At 37.7% G+C, this 23,209-nt stretch overlaps 1 protein-coding gene across 1 annotated transcript; it reads right to left on the reverse strand.

The window, feature by feature from the left end:
- Positions 1-1,880: 1,880 nt before the first annotated feature.
- bloc1s5 (biogenesis of lysosomal organelles complex-1, subunit 5, muted) lies at positions 1,881-20,815 on the reverse strand. Its single transcript, XM_077244276.1, has 5 exons — positions 20,629-20,815; positions 19,289-19,371; positions 19,007-19,136; positions 15,012-15,070; positions 1,881-3,958 (listed from the first exon to the last, which is right to left on the reverse strand). The coding sequence occupies exons 1-5, from the start codon at positions 20,648-20,650 to the stop codon at positions 3,785-3,787; spliced, it is 468 nt and encodes a 155-aa protein (XP_077100391.1). The 5' UTR covers positions 20,651-20,815; the 3' UTR covers positions 1,881-3,784.
- Between the last annotated feature and the right edge of the window lie 2,394 nt (positions 20,816-23,209).

Below are 23,209 nucleotides of genomic sequence, written 5' to 3' on the forward strand. Positions count from 1 at the left end.
ATTTCAGGATGCTCCCTTTGAGCCTCTGCAATCAGTAGACTTAAAGCTTCTCTCCATGAAGACTTTGCTACTGGTTGCACTGGCCTCTATCAAGAGGGTAGGAGACCTGCAGGCATTTTCGGTTGACGAATCGTGCCTAGAGTTCAGGCCGAGTGACAGCCATGTGGTATTAACACCCCGGCCTGGCTATGTGCCCAAGGTTCCTACCACTCCATTCAGGGACCAGGTAGTGAGCCTGCAAACGCTGCCTTTGGAGGAGGCAGACCCAGCCCTGACTTTGCTCTGTCCCGTTCGCGCTCTGCGTTTGTACGTGGACAGAACTCAAAGTCTCAGGACCTCAGACCAGCTTTTTGTCTGTTACGGAGGCCAGCAGAAGGGAAAGGCTGTCTCCAAGCAGAGGATGGCCCACTGGATAGTGAATGCCATCGCCTTGGCTTACCAAGCTCAAGGTGTGCCCTGCCCGCTCAAGTTGCATGCACACTCCACGAGAGGCGTTGCGTCCTCCTGGGTGCTGGCTCGTTGCGCCTCGCTAACAGATATCTGTAGAGCTGCGGGCTGGGCGACACCTAACACGTTCGCTTGATTTTATAGCCTACGTGTAGAGCCGGTCTCCTCCCGTGTTCTCACCCTAAACGGGTAGATGCTCCGAGAGGCCCGGCTCCGTCGGCTTGCTGCACGCTACTGTGCACCCTTATGGCTCCAGAGTGAAAAAACTGTTGAGTCCTCCAAAACCCCTCGGCCCGGAGATGGCGGAGCGTCCATTGCCAGGCCTTTATTCGCTGAATCCTTGAGAGCTGGATCTGGGCTGGGTTCCATATGTGTGACCCTACGGGGATCCCATATGTGTATATTCTCCACGGATGCTCCTATCGGAAGCCAGTGTCTTTCCCTTGGGCTAAGTCACCCATTATTTTGTATGCAGTATAACCTTCGTGTTAGTCCATAGGTATTTTCCACATAACTCTTTGAAGAAGTGGCTTCCACCGCGTTCTCCTTCCTAAACAGAGAGGGCACGCTTTCCCAGTGTTAACCAGTGTTAACCCTCCTTCAGGGAACGAGGGTTACTATATGTAACCGGGACGTTTCTGTTTAGCTAATCGTGAACTACCACATTCGACTAAGCACTATTACTTACTAATTCTTTAATCAGAGTTTCTTTTTAGTTGATATACTGTATTGTTCATATTGCATTACTCATTTGTACCTGCAATTAATCATTAATGACAGAACAGTATTCTAAATTGTTACCGAACGTTTTTATTGATTCTTAAATGGTAGATTAGAAGCAAACTAAATTTTATTTTGGTTTATATAACTAAAAGCTGGAAAAACCACACAATGACCCAAAAACATCTCAAAGAAGCTAAAACGGTCTTATGTTTAAATTTAATTTTCTATTCATTGCTTTATGTTGATGTCCAAAATAGTGTTTCATTCATCTCTGAAATATATCTTCCACAGGTACGTCTACACAGAAAAACATCTGGACGATCAGTAAACAGATTTGTTGCGCTAACATTAGCAGTGTGTAAATGCTCGGGACGTACTGTAGCTATAGCTTGTGAAGAACTGACAGTCCAAATGCTCCACCCATGTCAAAGACAGCTCCGATTAATTAAATGTGCCGTCTGACCTTTACTATTGTGTGGAAAACACAGGGACATGTGAAGAGAAAGGACAGATTCCTGGCCAAGGGCTCAATCTAAAGCAGGTGCACAGATGGCTTAAACACATTCTGACATGTTTAATGCAGGAGATTTATACAAACACATCCGTCTGGAAAAAAAACTGTCATATGAGAGGGTTCTTACAGTTCCTGACTGATGTGAAAATGCCTACGATTAGATGTAAACTTAAAGGATTTAAGAGGCACATGTGTGCGACTCAAATTTGCAATTTAATTTTAACCCGCATATGATTTCACACGCTTTAATGCAGAAACATATTAAATATAAGTAAATATAGCATAATACAAGATGAAAACCTGTATAATCAACAAGGCTGTAAAGGAAAAATTCAACCCAAAAGGAATGTTATGAAGTAATATACTTTTGTCAGTCCAAGCCAATTCGATTTTCTTTTTCCTATTGAATACAAGGATAATTTTAAGATATTTTTCAGTAAAAACCTTCCTCTGCCCAGCAACTCTCAAATCCCATCCCATTCTCCATCCTGCATATTCAGCTTAGCAGATATTGTTGAGCTGTATGTTCTTCACGCTTTGTCATTTTGTTTTTTACAGAAGAAAATAACAGCATAGGGGTTTCCCTTGTGAAAAAGAGATGTACTTTAGTTTACATCTTTTTTTCAGAACTTGTAGTGTACTTCAAATCTTAATAGTGTGTAGGCATACAGTACTTTTAAAAAAAAACCCATAAAAGGTCACTTATTTAAAGAGTACTTTCATGACCATTTCTTTGCACAGATAAACTTTAAAAAAGTTTACTTAACTTTTTAAAATAATACAACACATGTAAAGTACATGATTATGATTTTAACTTTGTATTGTTATATTTGATATTACATGTAAAGTTAATATATTTTAAATGTATCAAATTGCAACTTCATTACAAATGTGTAATTGCACATACATTTAAATACATTACATACAAGTCTCAACAGAAATTACATTCAAGTAAACATTTTACCAGAAATGCTTCTCAGTACATTCTGCAGTACAAGCTATTTCAAAGACAGTAGAAGTAATTATACAATTATATATAATGGTTTACTTAAGTTGGTCAAAAAAGTGGATAAGGTACATCCAGATTGCACATAAGTGTATTCTTTTAAAGTACAGCTGATCTGAAGTTGAAGAGTACTTCTTTTACACAAAGGTTGCAATGACGTGAGAGTGAGTAGATGATAACAGAGTTTTCATTTTTGTATAAAATATTTATTTAATGTCATCAACAAAAAGGAAATAATTGGACTACACTGGCATGTCGTTAGTAAAAACACATGAGTACATTAAAGGACAATCCCGGCCAAATTTGAACCTAGGGCTAAATAACACATGGGTACCGAGTCGACCGTTCTCTGGGATGCCTTTTCATGATAATCGAATGTACCCGGTTTTAACGTTAGTTTTAGTTTAACCAAAGATTAGCTTATAACGCTAGTGTATGGCGTATCGAATAAGTAAAAATTAAAATTGCTAGTTAATACCACTAACAAGGCTCAAAACTAGCCCCACACTAACACGGTAGCATAATGAGGGACCTTACCTGCAAACTGAAGCCTTGCCAACTTTGTAAGTGTACAGACAGTTTAATAAGAAGACATTTTATAAAGACAGTACACTTTGGGTATATAGGCAGGAGCCATCTTTGGGAAACAGTCTCGACCAGTCGAACCACGAATGGCATGCTACGTGAGCTGAACTGTGACTATCGACCAGCACGTAGCACAGCGTTCATGGTTCGACTGGTCGAGACTGTTTCTTCTTATTATCTTCTTATTAAACTGTCAGTACACTTACAAAGTTCTCAATGCTTCGGTTTGCAGGTAGAGACCTTAATTATGCTACCGTGTTAGTGTGGGGCTAGTTTGAGCCTTGTCAGTGGCATTAACTAGCAATTTTTATTTTTACTTATTCGATGCCCCATACACTAGCGTTATAAGATAATCTTTGGTTAAACTAAAACTAATGTTAAAACTGGGTACCTTCGATTATCATGAAAACGCATCCCAGAGAACGGTCGACTCGGTACCCATGTGTTATTTAGCCCTAGGTTCAAATTTGGCCAGAATAGTCCTTTAACAGTCACACACAGGTTGAGGTTCAGAAGCTGCTGTACTTGGCCAGGTCTTTCTTCATTTCATTATATTGAGCACTGAGTCGGCCCACAGCTTTAGCGTGCTCCTCATCCACATCCTCCTTCAGACGAGACTGCTCCTTCAGGAACTCCTCCCAGTCCTGCTTCCGCCTCTCCACACACAATTGAAGATGTGTGCTCTGATCACACACACACACACACACACACACACACACACACACACACACACACACACACACACACACACACACACACACACACACACACACACACACACACACCAACACAACTTACTAATAATCAGCTGTCACAAGAATTTTTTTGCAATTGACCATTACAAATATAGTTGCTATATTTGCAATATAGCTATTGCATACTACACAGCAGTGTTACTCATTGCGCGGCTCGCCAAGCTTTCATTTGTAGCTCGCATGGCGGTAAATAATGCAGTGATATGATCAAGCAGTCACTACAGATATTTCATAAAAACATTTAAAAAGAAGTTGGACTATAACATAACCCATTAAAAACTCAGTGTCAGCTCTATTTTCAAATAATTTTGATCGGATTGAAAGGGGTGGTTTATCGAGAGAACATGTTCACTTGATCGATTGAAAACCAAAACTGAAAGGACGCTGTCCGTCGCGCTGGACGCGCTGTTCTTCTGATGAATAAAGTGTTGTATAAACGAGTGTCACGTCGTTCTATAATTCTCCTTTCACTCAGTATCTGTGAAGTGAAGTAGGACAACGGCTCACCAGTCCTTGTTTCAGATTCTCATCCACAGACGACTGATTTTGGGCATTTTTACTGCGTGATCAATACAAACAGCACGGCATAACGGTTCATCACAGTGCCGGCGGTATAGGGGGGCATTAGGGGGCAATGCCCCCCCAAATGTCTTTTATGCCCCCCCAAATTGAATTATGATATAATTTACAAAATAATATCAGTTTAATTTAATTCACATTTCAGTGAGAAATAATAAAAATATATGTCTACAAACTGCTCATTTAGCTGAAAATATAATAAAGCCAACATAAAACCACAGTGTGGAGCTGTGAGGAAACCCCCCTGCCGCCCCCCTCAATCACTTGCACGTTAATACATGAATGAAATGACTTTCAGTTGGCGCGAGATTCCTGGCTGCATTCAAAACAAAGCAAACAGATGAAAACTGATAAACTGTTTTGATAAAGGTAACTACATTATGCTTTTTTAATAGTAGGCTACTGTAAACGCTTATGTTGCAAAGCAGAATAAAGATGTGTAGGTTTTTTTCTCTCTCTTCCGCCAGTGAGATAGCAGTTAAACTACTATCCTGTCAGTGAGAGACTGTGTGCATGTTCGTTAGCTTTGTTTATAATAAAGCTGTGGTCAGAGTCGGTCTTGCAATTTTTTTATAGGCCTATTTAACCCTTATTTAATCAAATTTCTTAAGAGTTGCACGTCTTGCAACAATGTGTAATGGTTTATGTGTTTATTGTATGGGTTGCATCACTTCATGGTAATAGCTAACAAAAGGCAGTAGCAATAATAAATATAGGATATCTGATATCCGAAAAAAAGTCCCCATACCTAGTGCCCACCCATCGAATATAAATGCCCCCCTGCTGAGCGCAGTCTGAAGCCGGCTCTGGTTCATCATAGTCTCCAAATTATGACCAGAATTTGATATTAAGTCTGCTGTTTAAAACAAATAATGAACCAATGTAGGAAAATGGTTAATACGCGACAACAGCGGGAAACTTTGTATATTTGTGCAGTGTGCGAATGTCAAAAAACCTATTCCAAATTTGAATCTTTTGACTTATAAACGTGCACATCACCCCGATCATGCATCATATCACGATGTTAAGCATTCATGTAAACTACAATACATTCAGATTAATCAATCACAATGAATTCAGACCGATTGAAACAAAAGTTGTGCATGTAAACATATCCAGTCCCTGCGGAGTTGCCAGTTATGGCGGTATTTCCAGCTCTTAAAGGTTGTATCAGTGATTTCAGGCCCAAAAATAAATGTCTAATCTTTCCTAACGATCCGCTAGCTGCCCGCCCCATAAGCATGCCGTCCAAAAACCGCGTCTCTGTAGGCAGCGTAGGCTCTGAGATCTGCACACAAAAACAAATGTGTACAACCACCACTCAAAATCAAAATAAACAGTGTTCCAACCAATCACTGACAGGGGCGGGTGTTGTGAGGTTTTGCGCTCGTGCACGGCTGGACGCGAAATCGGAGCAACACCAGAGCAACACCAGTGATTGGTTGGAACACTGTTTATTTTGGTTTTGAGTGGTGGTTGTACCCATTTGTTTTTGTGTGCAGATCTCAGAGCCTAGTCTGCCTACAGAGACGCGGTTTTTGGACGGCATGCTTATGGGGCGGGCAGCTAGCGGATCGTTAGGAAAGATTAGACATTTATTTTTGGGCCAGAAATCACTGATACAACCTTTAACAGCGCATGTGCTCTTGGATGATTAGATACATGAGGGGCTAATGTAGAAAAAAATAGCTTAATGTCATTCTGGGATGAATCTATTCTGGAAATTCTGCTTTTTTCTTGTCATTAAGGGAAATCATCTTGTCTCAGTTACAAATTTGACTGGGAAATCATTAAAAAAAAATGTATTTATTGCATTGCATATTGAATGTTCAGGGGTGACATATTAATAAACAGACATGGTATTTATGACTGGATGTAACTTTTTATACTTTCCTGTAAAAATGGCTCTCCTACTGACTTTGTCCTATCAGTGCGGCTCTCATGAAAAAAATAGTGAAGACAACTGCTACACAGTGTACAATGCCTTCCATGTTTAAAAATAGTTAGTGAAACAGAATACTTCAGACAAAGATAAATATTTAAATCCGTGGACTGCTACACTGTTGTCATATGACCTCACCCAAATGTTTAATTCAGTTTATGTTCTGTTTTATGGACTTTTAGTTTTTTTTTTCATTGTTTCCCTTTGTTGCTGTATCTGCGCCAATTGTTCCCGCTTCTCATTTGTTGTCATAATTGCTAGGGATGCACGATATATCGACCACCATGTCAGCATCGGCCGATATATGTTCATTTTTAATGTTATGATTATCTGCCCCATAAGAAAATTAGGCCTATATACTAAAGCTGATAAATAAATGATTATTTCCTCCAGCTGAGACACTTCAGATGTGCACTGTTCGCCATTATGAATTGCTTGAAATATGTATATACAGGTCCTTCTCAAAAAATTAGCATATTGTGATAAAGTTCATTATTTTCCATAATGTAATGATAAAAATTAAACGTTCATATATTTTAGATTCATTGCACACCAACTGAAATATTTCAGGTCTTTTATTGTTTTAATACTGATGATTTTGGCTTACAGCTCATGAAAACCCAAAATTCCTATCTCAAAAAATGGGCATATTTCATCCGACCAATAACAGAAGTGTTTTTAATACAAAAAAGTCAACCTTCAAATAATTATGTTCAGTTATGCACTCAATACTTGGTCGGGAATCCTTTTGCAGAAATGACTGCTTCAATGGGGCGTGGCATGGAGGCAATCAGCCTGTGGCACTGCTGAGGTGTTATGGAGGCCCAGGATGCTTCGATAGCGGCCTTAAGCTCATCCAGATTGTTGGGTCTTGCGTCTCTCAACTTTCTCTTCACAATATCCCACAGATTCTCTATGGGGTTCAGGTCAGGAGAGTTGGCAGGCCAATTGAGCACAGTAATACCATGGTCAGTAAACCATTTACCAGTGGTTTTGGCACTGTGAGCAGGTGCCAGGTCGTGCTGAAAAATGAAATCTTCATCTCCATAAAGCTTTTCAGCAGATGGAAGCATGAAGTGCTTCAAAATCTCCTGATAGCTAGCTGCATTGACCCTGCCCTTGATAAAACACAGTGGACCAACACCAGCAGCTGACATGGCACCCCAGACCATCACTGACTGTTGGTACTTGACACTGGACTTCAGGCATTTTGGCATTTCCTTCTCCCCAGTCTTCCTCCAGACTCTGGCACCTTGATTTCCGAATGACATGCAAAACTGAGCAACAGTCCAGTGCTGCTTCTCTGTAGCCCAGGTCAGGTTCTTCTGCCGCTGTTTCTGGTTCAAAAGTGGCTTGACCTGGGGAATGCGGCGCCTGTAGCCCATTTCCTGCACACGCCTGTGCACGGTGGCTCTGGATGTTTCTACTCCTGACTCAGTCCACTGCTTCCGCAGGTCCCCCAAGGTCTGGAATCGGTCCTTCTCCACAATCTTCCTCAGGGTCCGGTCACCTCTTCTCGTTGTGCAGCGTTTTTTGCCACACTTTTTCCTTCCCACAGACTTCCCACTGAGGTGCCTTGATACAGCACTCTGGGAACAGCCTATTTGTTCAGAAATTTCTTTCTGTGTCTTACCCTCTTGCTTGAGGGTGTCAATGATGGCCTTCTGGACAGCAGTCAGGTCGGCAGTCTTACCCATGATTGCGGTTTTGAGTAATGAAACAGGCTGGGAGTTTTTAAAAGCCTCAGGAATCTTTTGCAGGTGTATAGAGTTAATTAGTTGATTCAGATGATTAGGTTAATAGCTCGTTTAGAGACCCTTTTCATGATATGCTAATTTTTTGAGATAGGAATTTTGGGTTTTCATGAGCTGTATGCCAAAATCATCAGTATTAAAACAATAAAAGACCTGAAATATTTCAGTTGGTGTGCAATGAATCTAAAATATATGAAAGTTTAATTTTTATCATTACATTATGGAAAATAATTAACTTTATCACAATATGCAAATTTTTTGAGAAGGACCTGTATATTTGTAATCACGAAAATTAAAATATAGTTAAGTCCAACATGTGCAGTGCAAGTCTGTCATATAGATTATAATAAGAAGACAGACTACTGTAAAACAATTTTGTGAATTGTGCGCCTGTGTTTTAACGCGTTGTTACGGCATAAGTTACACCTTTATGACTAGCACAGTCAAGTTCGCTTGTGCATTCACAGCCTTTTGTACAATTTTTGGTTGTTTATTTTGTGTATTTACTTTGGTTAAGTTAATTAACGTGGTAGTAGGCCTGGGCGAAAAATCGATTGAATGAATTAATTCGAATTTTGTGTTGCAGGCGATTTAAAAAATAATAAATCGAGTTTTTGTGTAATGGCGCATTTTAGGCTCCCCGGAGCTTCCGTAGCGTTAGTTTCACATAGCAGTATGGCAAGCGACAACAACAACATCATAGCACACGCAAAACGGCAACAGCATACAGCAAGCGACAACATGGCTACCGGTGAGAGTGGGAAGTTTGTTCCCAAGAAAGGAATAAAATCATCTGTTGTTTGGAACTGGTATGGGTTTGCTGCGACAGACGTGGAGCAAGAGACCCCACGCTGCAACATTTGGCTGAAAGGCAAACATCGCAGTCAAAGGCAGCAGCACCACAAACCTATTCCAACACCTGAAACAGAGACATCCAGCCGAATATGAAAAATGCCAATCTCTCCGAGACGAACAAAACCGCAGTGACCAACAAACCTTAGCTAAAAAACAGCTAACTGTAGCCGAATCCTTTGCACAAGGCACCGCATATGACAGGAAAGGGGCACGGTGGAGAACAATCACCGAAGCGGTCGCTTTGCACATAGCCAAAGACATGGTACCCGTATATACCGTGGAGAAGACGGGGTTTATTAATTTGATTAAAACCTTAGACCCCAGATATGAGCTACCCAGCCGCAAGTACTTCAGTGAAGTCGCCTTGCCCCAGCTGTACAACAACACACGAGAGAAAGTCAGCAGAGAACTGGAGGAGCTGTCCTTTTATTCCGCAACAACCGACATTTGGTCCAGTCGGACTATGCAACCTTATATGAGTTTAACGGTGCATTTCCTTAACAATGAGTGGGATTTGCGGAGTATTTCTCTCCAAACGTCATACTTTCCCGAGGACCACACGGGTGAACTGGTTGCCAAGGGACTGAGAGACGCTCTCGACTGCTGGAACCTGTCTGAGAATCGTCTACGCTGCATGACAACTGACAGCGGCACCAACATGATTAAAGCCCTGAGTGTGAACGGATGGCCAAACCTCCAGTGCTTTGGACACAAACTACACAACGCTATTGGTAAGTCTAACAATAAGTAAAATAAAATATTAAATTTTGACAGAGCACATATTTTCCTCATCCAAAACGCAGTCAAGCTAGTACTAGGCGATATATCGGATGACATTGTTATGCGCATCTCGTCAGTAAAACCGGTTCCTTGATTAGTAGTAAATCGCCATCACCTGCTTTCAGATGGAGCGGCATTTACTACACAGAGCTATAGTTCACTGACAAGCTGAGCCATATCGCATTAATTATCGCAGGCGATACGTCCGTGATAATTTATGCGATATATATAGAGGAGGTTTTTTTTTCTTTCTTATTTTTTTTTTTCAGTCAGCCAACCCAACATTTAGTCAAGCTGACTCGACTACGAAAAGACGATTGTCTGACTACTTGACTGCGGTTCATCCACCGTTTAAAAAGTTTAAGTACTGTACGTGATTTATTAAAAAAAAAAAAATTATTAGGCCTAGCCAAAAAAACAAACAAAAAAAACTCGGCAAGAATGTTTCAATATGGCATGTCCATTTGATCTGTATTTGATTCATAAAGACAGTCGAATGGATTATTTTATAAAATGGATTCAAATTTCTCCACAAAATGCACATATGCCTATAGTAAACAAAAATTATATTTGTGTATCTGCAGTGTCTGAGTTTTGGAATGACAAAGTTTTGAAATACAGAAGAAAATAAATCATTTTTAGATGGATGTAGACTGATATTTATTAAAGTGCCCAATAGTGATGTTTGTCTTTGTGTTTTATTCTTTATCATACAGAGAATGGTGTTAAGGATCCCCGCATGTATTGTGCCATTGGAGTATGCAAGAAGATAGTCGCTGCTTTTTCCTACAGCTGGAAGAAGAGAGCTGGGTGTAGCTCAGTCAGAGCTTGGCCTTCCCCCTCATCAGCTAACAACAGAATCCCCAACCAGATGGGGCTCCCGCCAAAAGATGATCGAGCGATTCCTGGAACAGGAGAAGGCTATAGCCCGTGCCCTGGGGTCTGATGTTAAAAGCCGCCATCTTGTGCCCTCTTGGCAAGACATCGAGGTTTTGGAGTCAGTAAACAAGGCGGTTAAAGCACTCCAAGACTTTACGGATGCGCTATCAGGGGAAATGTATGTCAGTGTCTCATACGTCAAGCCTGTTATCCATCTGTTCAAACCCAGTCTTTTGCAGCCTGAGGACAACGACACGGAGCTTACCAAAACAATAAAAAGGAACATACTGGGATACCTTGTTGACAAATACAGTGATCCTGTCAAGGATGAGCTCTTGGACATGGCCTCTCTGATGGATCCAAGGTTCCGGACATCCTACATCGACCCAGACAAGGTGGAGCAAGTTAAAAGAAGAGCTGTCAGTGAACTTCTGTCTTTCCCCGCTGACAAAAGCACACAACAGCCTGGTCCAGTTGTGCAGGTGGACCAGGAAGAGGCAAGGCCTCAGCCAGACCTCAAGAGGAAAAAGACCTTAGCCAACTTCTTCAAGAAGAGTGTTGTTGTGCCAACCTCTGACCAGTAGGGGTGGGCGATATAGCCTCAAAGTTATATCACGATATTTCAAGAATATTTGCGATAGTGATATTTATGACGATATAGACATTTTTTTTGTTGTTGAAAATTTTCTTATTATGTTTATCTCGCCTAAATGTTTGCTCACTCATTGCGTTTTTAAAATGTGGTAATTTTGTTGTTAAGAGTTTACACAACACAAGGAAGCTTGATTTCAATCTTTGAATTAAATGTTAAATGTGTGTAGGTCTAACACCAGTATTCAGAAATACTACAGAAACATAATAAAGTAATCAAATGTAAAATAACACATAGTCTTTTAGTTCTGTTTCCTGATTAAATTAAATACATAGGCTAATAATTCTCATTCATTACAATTAAAGCTATCTTTTGTTGTTTTGACGACAACATTAATGACAGACGCATAGCCTATGGCTGCTGTCACTTTTACAGCTAGTGCACGGATCCATTGCTGTTTTCATTATACTGTCTGTCACACTGTCACATGCGTTTTATACATAACCGACTGTGTTTATGAGTATACTTACCAAGACCGGAAGTTTTACACAATTTTGCGTTTTTCCCCCCCATTAAAGCGATATAATCCGCGAAAAATAACTTTAGTTTCTCGCGAGCTGTAGGCTACTCTATGTATGCACGCAGTGCAACTCTCTCAGAGAGTGCGCGAGTAGCTTACTGGATAGTTTAAAACCGCTTGAATGTTTAAACTGATAAGAATTAAGAAGACTTGAAAATTATAAACTTTAGTTACGATGCACTGATGGCCCGATTGTGCAAGAGACCATTCAGTCATGTCCCGACTCCTAAACGCACGCGAGAGAAGACGCGCGTGGGCAGCCCCGCTGAACACTCAAGCTGTTTGTGAAATTGCTAAATCATCATCGGAGGCTGACAGGCTGCTCTCGCGCTCAGACAGGTGTTGTTGTTGTTGTGCGTGCTAGGGAACGTAAATGCGCCATACGTCATTGCGTCGCTATATCATTGATATCGCGATATGACACTTTTTTATCATGTAAAAATGTATACCGGTATTATCGTGGACGGTATGATATGGCACACCCCTACTGACCAGTCGGAAGAAGCTAAAATAGAGACTGAACTGGCAACCTATCTGCTCTTGCCAGAGGTAGACCCTGACACTGATCCACTGCAGTGGTGGAAGATCAACAAATCCAACTTCTCATGGCTCTGTCACCTGGCCAAGAAATACCTCAGTATCCCTGCAACAAGTGCCCCATCTGAGAGGCTTTTCAGTGTGGGGGGAGGAGTTGTCACATGCAGCAGAGCTTGCCTCAAGCCAGAGGCAGTGGACAGGCTGATTTTCCTTGCCAAAAATGTTTAAATGTTATTGACAGCAACTTAAGCACATATCTCATGTTCTGCACCTCAACCAAAATGTGATTTTTCTTTCCTGTTCATACATTCAGGGACACAAATGGCACGGTTAATTTTTTTAAAGCAAAGTTTGCACTTTATCAATTTCAGTTGGAGTTGATGTATTATTTATTTTGCACATTTTGTACTCTGCTAAATTTTTGTTTACATTAGTATTTTACCCAAAACAGGGGTGTTGCCTCTTTATGGTGTTATTTAAAAATCTATGCAATGTGCAATTAAAGACAGAGTATTTTTTCTGTTTTTGGTTTGAAAAATTTAATTCTGCTAAGAGTAAGATGCAGTGCATGTTCATGCCATGTATCCCTGTATGTTGTTGCATTGTTTGGGCTAGATACAATGAAAAATGTCACTGTCTAGTTTTCCTCAGATTTGAATGTATTGTTAATGCTTTAGAAAATGGTGCTACTCTCAAGGTGAATGTTTGTCTCCTTTTAGTCTAGACTACAAAGTGTGACTTAAAACACAGCTGGGACTTTGATTCCAAGAGGGTGTTCATTTATTTATTATTCATCCCAGAAATGGGGGTTACATTTGTCTTGCTTTTGATTAAATAAAAGCAAAATTTGTTTTAAGTTGTCTGCCGTTTGTACTTATTGCTTTCCTTAATAAGTAGGGGGGAAAATCGGAAAAAAATCGTAAATCGATTTAAAAAAAATAAAATCAGAGATTTTATTTTTAAGCCATATCGCCCAGCCCTACGTGGTAGTAAAGCGCTTCAGTTCACCAGTGATCATCTTTAGCTTCAGCTCACGCAATGTACAACATTAATAACTACTGTATGATTTGGACTTATATACATTACATTCAAAAGAGAACACTATTATAATTGTTAGTTTTATAGTTTTTATAGTTTTAAATTATTTTGGTTTAGTTGCTGTGTTTCAGGACGTTTTACGGAAAGAGCGCATCCTCAACAGGAGTTACACATTCTGACAAGCACGTAACTTCTTGTGCATTTGCGTCTTTATTTGTTGTAATATTGTGTTTATATTGCATAAATATCTGGTTAATCTGATATAGGATATGTTATGTTGAGTTAATTAACTCACTAACAAAGTTCTTCAATTAACCGGTGTTTATTCAGCTCTTCAGCTTCAGCGCACGGACAATGCTGTTATTTGAAACAGTAATATTAATTTAAGATGTTTATTTTTCAAAAACATTAATGCATTATTGAAAATAACTAGCAGTTTTATTTTTCACCAACAATATGGTTTAATTACGATCATTTCATTATTGTCTGTGCAAATGCTATTCTATTTTATTTATCCATGGCACATGTATTTTGATTCTTTATAAATGTTATCCAATAAAAAATGTTAGGCAATAGATTTTTTTTCTGATAAATAAAGTTGGTTATAGGAGTGTAAAATGAATTGATTTTTTTTTTTTAAATTAGGATCCAGTCCATCGGTATAGCCCTGGGTCTTTGTCTCCTTGGCTCTGCCTGGGTCTCTACCCCAGTCTGTCAGACCTTTTTCTATTTTCGTTGTATTATCAATGCTGTTGCTTAGCTGTTGTTTGTTGCTTAGCAGTGTTATTTATCCTATGTTTCTGGTTTAGTATGATCTTCTTTGTTTTGTTTAATAAACTACATTTTGGCTGCAATTTGGATCCACCTCTTCTTCTCCTCCTTGCCTGCCCTGCACGTAACAGAATCCAGTTTGTGGATTTTGTTATTAATTTGCGATCAATAAAAATGCGTTTTCCTCCTATTATTTATTTTACTTTTGATTTAATGTAATTCTCTAAAATGTGCCTATACACTGATTTTATTTACGATTTGGTTCAAACCTTAAATTTTAATTTAATAATAATCAAAAATATTTATTTTTCCAAAGACAAAAAGATTCATACAAAGTAAAAAAAAGAGTATATATTATAAAGACCACATAGATTAAGAGAGTAAAAATTGTAAAATTATTATTATTATTTTAAACAAGATTAGAAAAGCAGGAGACTTGATGGTGTTCAGTTATGTTTGGTTTTAGAACAGTTTAAATTACTCTTACTATTGTGGCAAAGAGTGGAGCTTTTGCTTACGCTGAGGACGGATACATAAAGAGGATGTTTATGCTGCTTTACTCAAGGAACAATTAATACTAAAGTTAATTAGGAGATCTACCTTTATGCAAAGTTTAGGTTTGCATTATATAGGTGCCCTATATAATGATGCATTTTATAATTTTCCTCATGTACCTCTTCAGCCTCTAGCTCCCTCTGCTGGATCCTCTGCGCCATATGATTTGCTGCTTCAACTGCAAATAGAAAAGCACATGTCAACACAATGTCAATTATTCCCATAAACAGAGGTGTCAAGTCCAGGTTCAGAAAGTAAAATTCCTCCTCAGTATTTTGTTCCAATCACCTGGATTTGCTAATTAGCACAGTTCTTCAGCCAGGAGCTTGCCAAGTTAATGGGTGGAATAAACATATGGCAGGACTTTTACTTTCTGACCCCTGGAATTGAAACCTCTGCCCATAAATACACAAATTATTTGAACAAAAACACATTCTCTCAGACAGGCAGACAGAGAAATACAGGGGTTGACAATAAAACTGAAACCCTGGCCAATATAATGTTGGAGGTTTCAATCTTCACTGATTTTACATTCCATCAGTAAGTGCAGAGGGTGAAGGTTGAATTAGCAGAGCAATAGCACAGCTGTACATAAAATATTGCAATCCACACAATGTAATGGGAGACATATCAGAGTTCAAAAGAGGACAAATTGCTGGTGCATGTCTCGCTGGCTCATCTGTGACTAGGACAGCAAGTCTTTGTGGTGTATCGAAAGCCACGGTATCCAGGATAATGTCGGCATACCTCCACAAGGACAAACCACATCCAACAGGAGTAACTGTGGATGCAAGTGGAAGCCGTCTGAAAGGGATGTCCGGGTACAAATAGGGCTGCAATATCATGGCATTCTCTACTGTGCTTGATGTGAGCGTCACTGCCAAGGACTAACAAACCATTCTGGAGGTCAATGTGCAACTAATGGATCAAACATTGTACCCTGGCCTAAAGGTGAGGCCGTGTATCAGGATGACAATACACCAATACAAGACTGGATGAAAATGAACATGAAAGTGAAGTTCAATGACCTGCACAGTCACCAGATCTAAATATTTTTGAGCTACGTTGGGGAATTTTGGAGGATCAAGTCAGAAAACGTTTTTTTTTTTTAAAAAAAATTTTATTTTTATTTTATTTTATTTAACATGGACATACAATTACATTGGACGAACCACATGCATTTGTTTAAGTGTTTTAGCACAAATGCTAATTTTCAACACCTGTCCACGGGAGGCTTTTGGAAATAAAATACAATGAAACTAGTAAGCAGAATAATACTAAAAATATTAACAGATAAGGATAGCTAAAATATACCATATAATTACAGAGAAAATGAAAAAGAAAACAAATTGCATACATAAATTATAAAACAGAAGCATCAGAGTCAGAGAATATCATTAGTTATTTATGCGACCACCGCTGTTTAGTTTTTAACCATTGTTTAAGTCCTCTGTTGAAAGCTTTGCCATCGGTCTCTACTTTTAAATCAGTAGGCAGAGCATTCCAGAGTGTTGGCCCCTTTACTGAGAAGGCAGACTGACCAAAGGAGGTCTTACACTTTGGGACTAAACAGTCACCTCTGATAGTGGCTCGTGTGTTCGCCCCCTGAGAGCTTTGGCGTCTACTGATTAATATAGAGAACTGCGGTGAAACATGATTATTTAGACATTTGAAAACCAATTTAATATAATTAAAATCAATAAAACTGTCAAAACCAAGAAGCTTATGCTTTCTTAGAACATCACAATGATGCCATCTCATGGGTTTCCGGTCCATGATTTTTATTGCCTGTTTGTATAGTGAGAGAATCGGTATTAATTTATTTGGAGAGATTTGTGACCATGATGTGACGCAATATGATAGGTGTGAAAATATCATTGCATGCATATATAGTTTTGCAGTGTGACAGGACAAATCCCTTCTTATAAACCGAAAACAATTTATATTTGGTCTGACCTTCTTGCAGATGTACTTAATATGATTATCAAATTTTAAATTTTTATCCAGAATAATCCCCAGGTACTTGACTTCATTGACTGCTTCTATTGCTTCATGTTTTATTTGTACCTCAAATATATCGCTAACCGGCCTATTTCGTATAGAGAAACACATGGAGACTGTTTTCTTAACATTTAGTGATAGATGAGATAACTCGAGCCAGTTAGAGATATTCTCTAAAGCTGTTGTCAGGTGTTCACCTGCCAGACTGGGTGTTTTAGTGGAAACATAGACCACAGTGTCGTCTGCATACATCTGACAGTTTACGCCTGGACAGCATTTTGGTAGGTCATTTATATACATTGTGAACAGCAAAGGGGCAAGTACAGACCCTTGCGGTACTCCCATGTTGTTGGCTTGCAGAGGTGACTTCACCCCATTGACTCTGACACATTGCTGTCTCCCGCCCAAATAAGACCTCAACCACTGCAAAGTTTCCGAAGACATTTTAAATTGATTTAATTTATGTAGTAAGATACTATGATTAACAGTGTCAAATGCCTTTTTTAGGTCCAGGAACACCGCCCCAACAACATTTCCTTTATCCAGTGATTCTTTAATTTTATTGATCAAATAACAGTTAGCTGTTTCGGTGGAATATTTGTCTCTAAATCCAAACTGTATGGATAAAGCAACTGATTAGACTCTAAATGTTCCGCTAATTGCTCGGCAACAATCTTTTCCAGAACTTTTGAGACTACAGGAAGGATAGCAATAGGCCTATAATTGCTTGATATTTCCTTATCCCCCGATTTGTAGACTGGTGCAATTATTGCTGTTTTCCAGCTCTCTGGGAACATATTTGTTTGTATTGATAAATTGACTAAATAAGTAACTGGCTCTAACAGACAGCTTTCAGATTTTTTAATTAATGCAGCATGTATGTTGTGGATGTCCTTAGACATAGAATTACTCATGTTTACAATCACCTTTTTAACTTTATCACAGGATACCTCTTTGATACAGAAGGAGCCTGTGTGAGCATTGTCAAGCTCTTCAAGAGATGGCTAGATATGTTTAAAATTACTTGCTAATTCTTTTACAGAGTTAATAAAAAAAGTATTAAAAACATTTGCAATAGCCGCATTACTGTGAATCAGATTATGACCAACTTTAAGACCATTTATTTTTGAGTGTTTATGTCTACTTGAATTAGTTAGTCTATTTATATGTTGCCACATTTTAGAACTATTGCCACTGGCTTCTTCAATTAGTTTAGAGAAATAGTTAGTCTTTGCCTTTCGCAGCTCTGATACTACCTTGTTCCTCAAGCCCGTATAGATAAGGTGGTCAGTATTTTCCTCCACCATCATCACATTGTGACTGTTCTAAGAAGAGAAATAGCTCAAAATCCCTCTGGCTAGTGCAGGACTTATATCAGTCATTCCTATGATGAACTGATGCTGTATTGGCTGCAAAAGGAGGCCCTACACCATAATAATAAATGATTGTATCTAAGACCAGTGGCCTGTTGCACAAAGCTGGTTTCAGTTGCTACCCAGGGAAGTTCAAGGTTTGTTTGAACAAACTCTGGTTTTTCGGGCTCAAGAAGGTGCATTGGTTTTTTTAGCGGGTTTCATCGCCATGGTAACGTGCGCTACATGGCTAACCTGCTCCGGAGTAGGTTTTATTCTGGGTTAGAGATCGCAAACCCAAACTGGACCAATCAGTACAGTGACATGTATCAGATGCAATAAAGCCACTCCCCTGTATCTCTCGCTCCAAATTAAAGCAGTTTATAGTGATGAAACTTTAAAGACAACATTTTCTCATCTTTTGTTGTATAATAATAATAACATGCATTTATATATAATGCTTTTAAACAACATGCATTCATTTGAGCTATTTGTGGACCTATAATTATTAGGCCTATTCCTTTGATTCACATCATGCATTGATATAGTCAGATATTTTCTTTAGCTGCCTTCTCAAATCGCTGAACCTGATCTAAACCAGGTTGGATTTATAAATTCAGAGTTTGTTCAGCTAGCTTCGTGCAACAGGCCACAGGTGTTTTAGTTTCATTGTCCAACCACTGTAGATTATTAGTATTACACAAACACAGTGGCCCTTTTCTCTTCCTGTTCTGTCTTACACTTCATCACTTGAAACTTACGTCGTGTGAGAGCGTCACACAGTTTCTCATGCATATTCTCAGTGCACAGCGGCAGATCATGCTCATTAATGTCTGACGTCATCTTATTCAGCTTTTCAAGAAGACGGCATTCTCTGAAAGCACGCTTCTCCTGAGGGAACACAAACATTTGTAGTGTAAATTCAGTTGCTGTCAGTACGTCACAGATCATTTGGTTGCAACCATTAAATTGTATTAATTCATTTTAAAAGCAAGTATCAAAATAAAAGGTATTAAAATGTAATGTAATAAAACCAGGCCTGCCTCAAACTCCCTGATGAAGTATCTGATTTCACCTTGCAGGACCGGCCTGTGATCAATCAGTCTGGACTGAATATCACCAACATCTGTGACGAAACAAATACTGTGACATTAAATAAATATCACAATTAAAAAAAAAGAAAAAAGAGTAGCAAATTAAACAAGACACCTAATGTGTTTTAGACTACATTCATTGAATTCATAATTTTATGTTAGGTGATAGTAAAAACTATTAGATATGTTAGATAAACTATAAAAAAATGTGTCTTTAATGCTTTAAAATGGCAATAATTCCAGTTAATAGTATTAATAAACAATACTGGATTTCATAATGATTAAACATGTGTGATCATTATAATTATGCATTAAGATTAATATTTGAATTATATTATAACTAATCTAAAAATTTATTATTATAATTAAGGATAAATAGTATTAATATAATAGGGTGACCAACAGTCCTGTTTTCCCAGGACATGTCCTGTTTTCACGTCCTGTCCTGGCCGTCCTGGCTGTTTTTTGTGAAGGGATGAAAATGTCCTGGTTTTCCAAAAAAACTGCTCGGAAAGATCAGCTCTACAGCAAAATATAGATGGGCAAACAAGGAGGATGAGGAAGAAAAACAGGATAAAGAGGAAGAAAACTAAAGATATTTGTTAGTTCGTTTTTGTAAGTTTGTGAGAGCTTTTTTTGTTCAATTTGGAGGTATTTCTTTTAGTTATTTATTATTTATATATTTATTTTTCTAATACAGAAGAGACATTATTTCAATCATTATTTTTGAAACCTGTCATAATAAAACATGTTGAGTAACCTTTGAGAAGCCTATCTGAATTTGTGTCTTGTAATATAACAATTTTCTATCCACACAGAGGAGGCATAGACTACTTTAAATGTATTGAAATTAATAAGGCATCTTTAAGTAAACTTCGAGTATCTTTTGAGTATCTGTTTGCCGGGCCGAGTGTCCTGGTTTTTGGTAATCAAAATATGGTCACCCTATAATATAATAAATAATAAACCTTGGGGAGGGGGGTCCTGCATGATATTTTTGTGCATTTTAATGAGCAGTCAGCAGCATTTTTGCCCATCATATTTATATAAATGTATACTAGTGTCATTATTCAGCTCAATTAAGTGTAATTGTTTAGTAACTTCACTCGAACGAGCTAAATAGAGGAAGCTCTTAGGAAGCTCACTATGATTGATTTACAGCAATGGACAAGTGCTAATATCTGCTAGTGTAAATACCAATACAAATTTGAATCTCGAATCGCTTTATTGACTGCAAATATATACTTTTAAAATGCATAACACTGCACATTATGAACAACATAACTCACCCTTAACTATCTTCTCCATCATCAAGAGATGATCTGACAGCCTTACACGATGATATTTATTATTCTGTCAAAATGTTTTCAATCCACAAACTCTGATGACTGGGGAATGTAAATGATTGAAATTTTTCTTTGCAGAATGATACAGACAAAAGTGGGTTTCACATACTTCAAAAAGTCACGTGCAATTACTAACAGGAAATAACTGCAAAATAAAAGCCCAAAAGTGAACTTCAAAATAAAAGTGGCTTTATAAAACAAAAGTCCCTACAGGACAAAGTTAGGCTACTTAAAAACTTCACAGGCAGCAACAGCCCTGTTTGAAGTTACATGAAATGTATACTCCTGCTAAACCGAGGACAAACAACACTGAACCTTATATACTTTTTTTGTATGTAAAACAACAACAACAACAACAACATAAGGGGGAGTAAATGATTTGTATTTATTTTAGTTTTAAAATATACAATATTAGTAAAATATGTATATATAATTATTAATTAACTTAAGCCAGTATTACTAGTAGTAGCTGTATAATTGAATTAGACTATTCTGTATATTCCTACATTTCTACCACTGAGGTTCCCAATCTTACAAAGATCCAGTCTCTCTGCTGCCCCCTGCAGCGCGTCTGCAGTGATGCTGGTTTATTATTAATAACTTTTGATTTTTTTTTTAAGATAGCTTTATTCTTATGCTAAGTATTCCCAAATAAAGTCTAAAAATGTAAAGAACATTTGACATTCAGTTATTTGTAACTGCATCATTTCATTCAGATTAGCTTTTTGTCTTATAGAAAAAAGCCTTTTGGTTTGAAGAGATAAAACTCGACCTGACAGATTTTAAACACCTGAGACTGAATGTCATTTAAAGATTTGTTAATGTAGGCCTACATAACAATTGCCAACAGACATTTGGTTTGACAGAAGGCACAAAAGTTGAGAAGTTGAATTTAATACATAGGCCTACTCTGAAAGTATGGGAATTCTGATGCAGCCATAAACTTTACATTTTATTCATTCATTTTAACAGCAAGTGTCAGAATAAAAGGTTATATAATAAAAGCAGGCCTTCCTCCAATTTCCTGAGGAAGTATCTGATTTCTCCCTGCAGGTTTGGCCTGCGATCAATCAGTCTGGACTGCTTTCTGCCTTACAAAACAGGGTGTGGGATAATTCATCAGAACATATTACTTTTTCCAGGAATCCTTGTGTCTCTGTGCTACTGCCTTGAATTCAAGTGGTTTTGCAGTAGCAGCCCAGCCGTAAATTCCATCATGGTCAAGCCCAATATCATTTTTATGGATCACCTGGGTGCTGGTGTTATTCAGTTGTTTTAGAGACTGTAGTTTGTGAAATTTAGCAGCTGTGTGTCCATATAAGTGAGTGCTGAATATACTTACTGTTGTATTCAATCTGCAAATCAAATGTTCACCGTGATACAGTTCTTTGAGCCTGTATAGTGTGATTGCAGAGTTAACTCTGAAAAGTAAAGAATATTATCACTGCAACCTATTTACTGCAAATGGCATTATTAAACATCTTTTTGATTACTTTTAGATTACTTTTGACCCAACTTCTTTATAACACTGATTTGTATAGTACAATCTTATACCAAATTTTAAATATATATATATATATATATATATATATATATATATATATATATATATATACATACATATATTTGTTATCAACAACATGAAGTTCATTAAACATTGCATTATGTCAGGGTTTACCTAACTAGGGTTAAAGAACTGCAGGGGGTTCTTAAATTGATGAAAAGCTAATAAATTTTAAAAATTATAAAAAAAAGAGTCATTTTAAAAAGAAAGCAATCAAAATAAAACAGTAACTAATTCTTTACATAATTATAGTCACCTGACTAGTGGCCGGTGACTGGTCTGTGTGTGCAATTTCACAAAAATTGCACAGTAAAAAGTAATTTTAATGATTTGTTATCACATATTTTATTCTTTTCTCAAATTAATTTAGATTATTTGTGTGGTTGAAATAACATACTATTTTGAGTTTCTGTTGATTAGCTGTAACTAAACCATTTTATTTATTTATTTCAATTAACTTAAAATTTTAAGGCAAACTATTTTAACTTACTTTTTTAAGTTAAACCAACAAAATTTATTTTACAGTATGTAAATATATTTTTTAGAATGTTTAGGGAGAAAATAGGGGGAATCTGAATTCTAAATAATTTACTGGTATTTTATGATGTAATGTAATCAATAAAAAAGTAACTGCAATCTGATTATGAGTATTTTAAAATATAATCTAATCTAACAAGGATTTATATTTTGGAATATGGTTATGTAATCCAGATTACATATAATGAGTTACTACCCAGCAATGCCTGTGATATCACCATAATTAAATCTCACAGAAATTATCTTTTAATATTTATGCAAGTGGATCTTAGATTGGAATCATAAAAACCATTCATGTAAGTTCCCATATTAATAACCTCACATTACACACAACATTTTATCTACCTATTCAAAAAACTTTTGCAACACATTTGTTTATTTATATTTGCATACTATTTATATTTGAGCTTTAAAATAAATAAA

Source organism: Siphateles boraxobius, unplaced genomic scaffold (genome assembly GCF_051911475.1).
Source record: "Siphateles boraxobius isolate OS27281-9 unplaced genomic scaffold, OSU_SipBor_1 26, whole genome shotgun sequence".
Classification (NCBI taxonomy): Eukaryota; Metazoa; Chordata; class Actinopteri; order Cypriniformes; family Leuciscidae; genus Siphateles; species Siphateles boraxobius.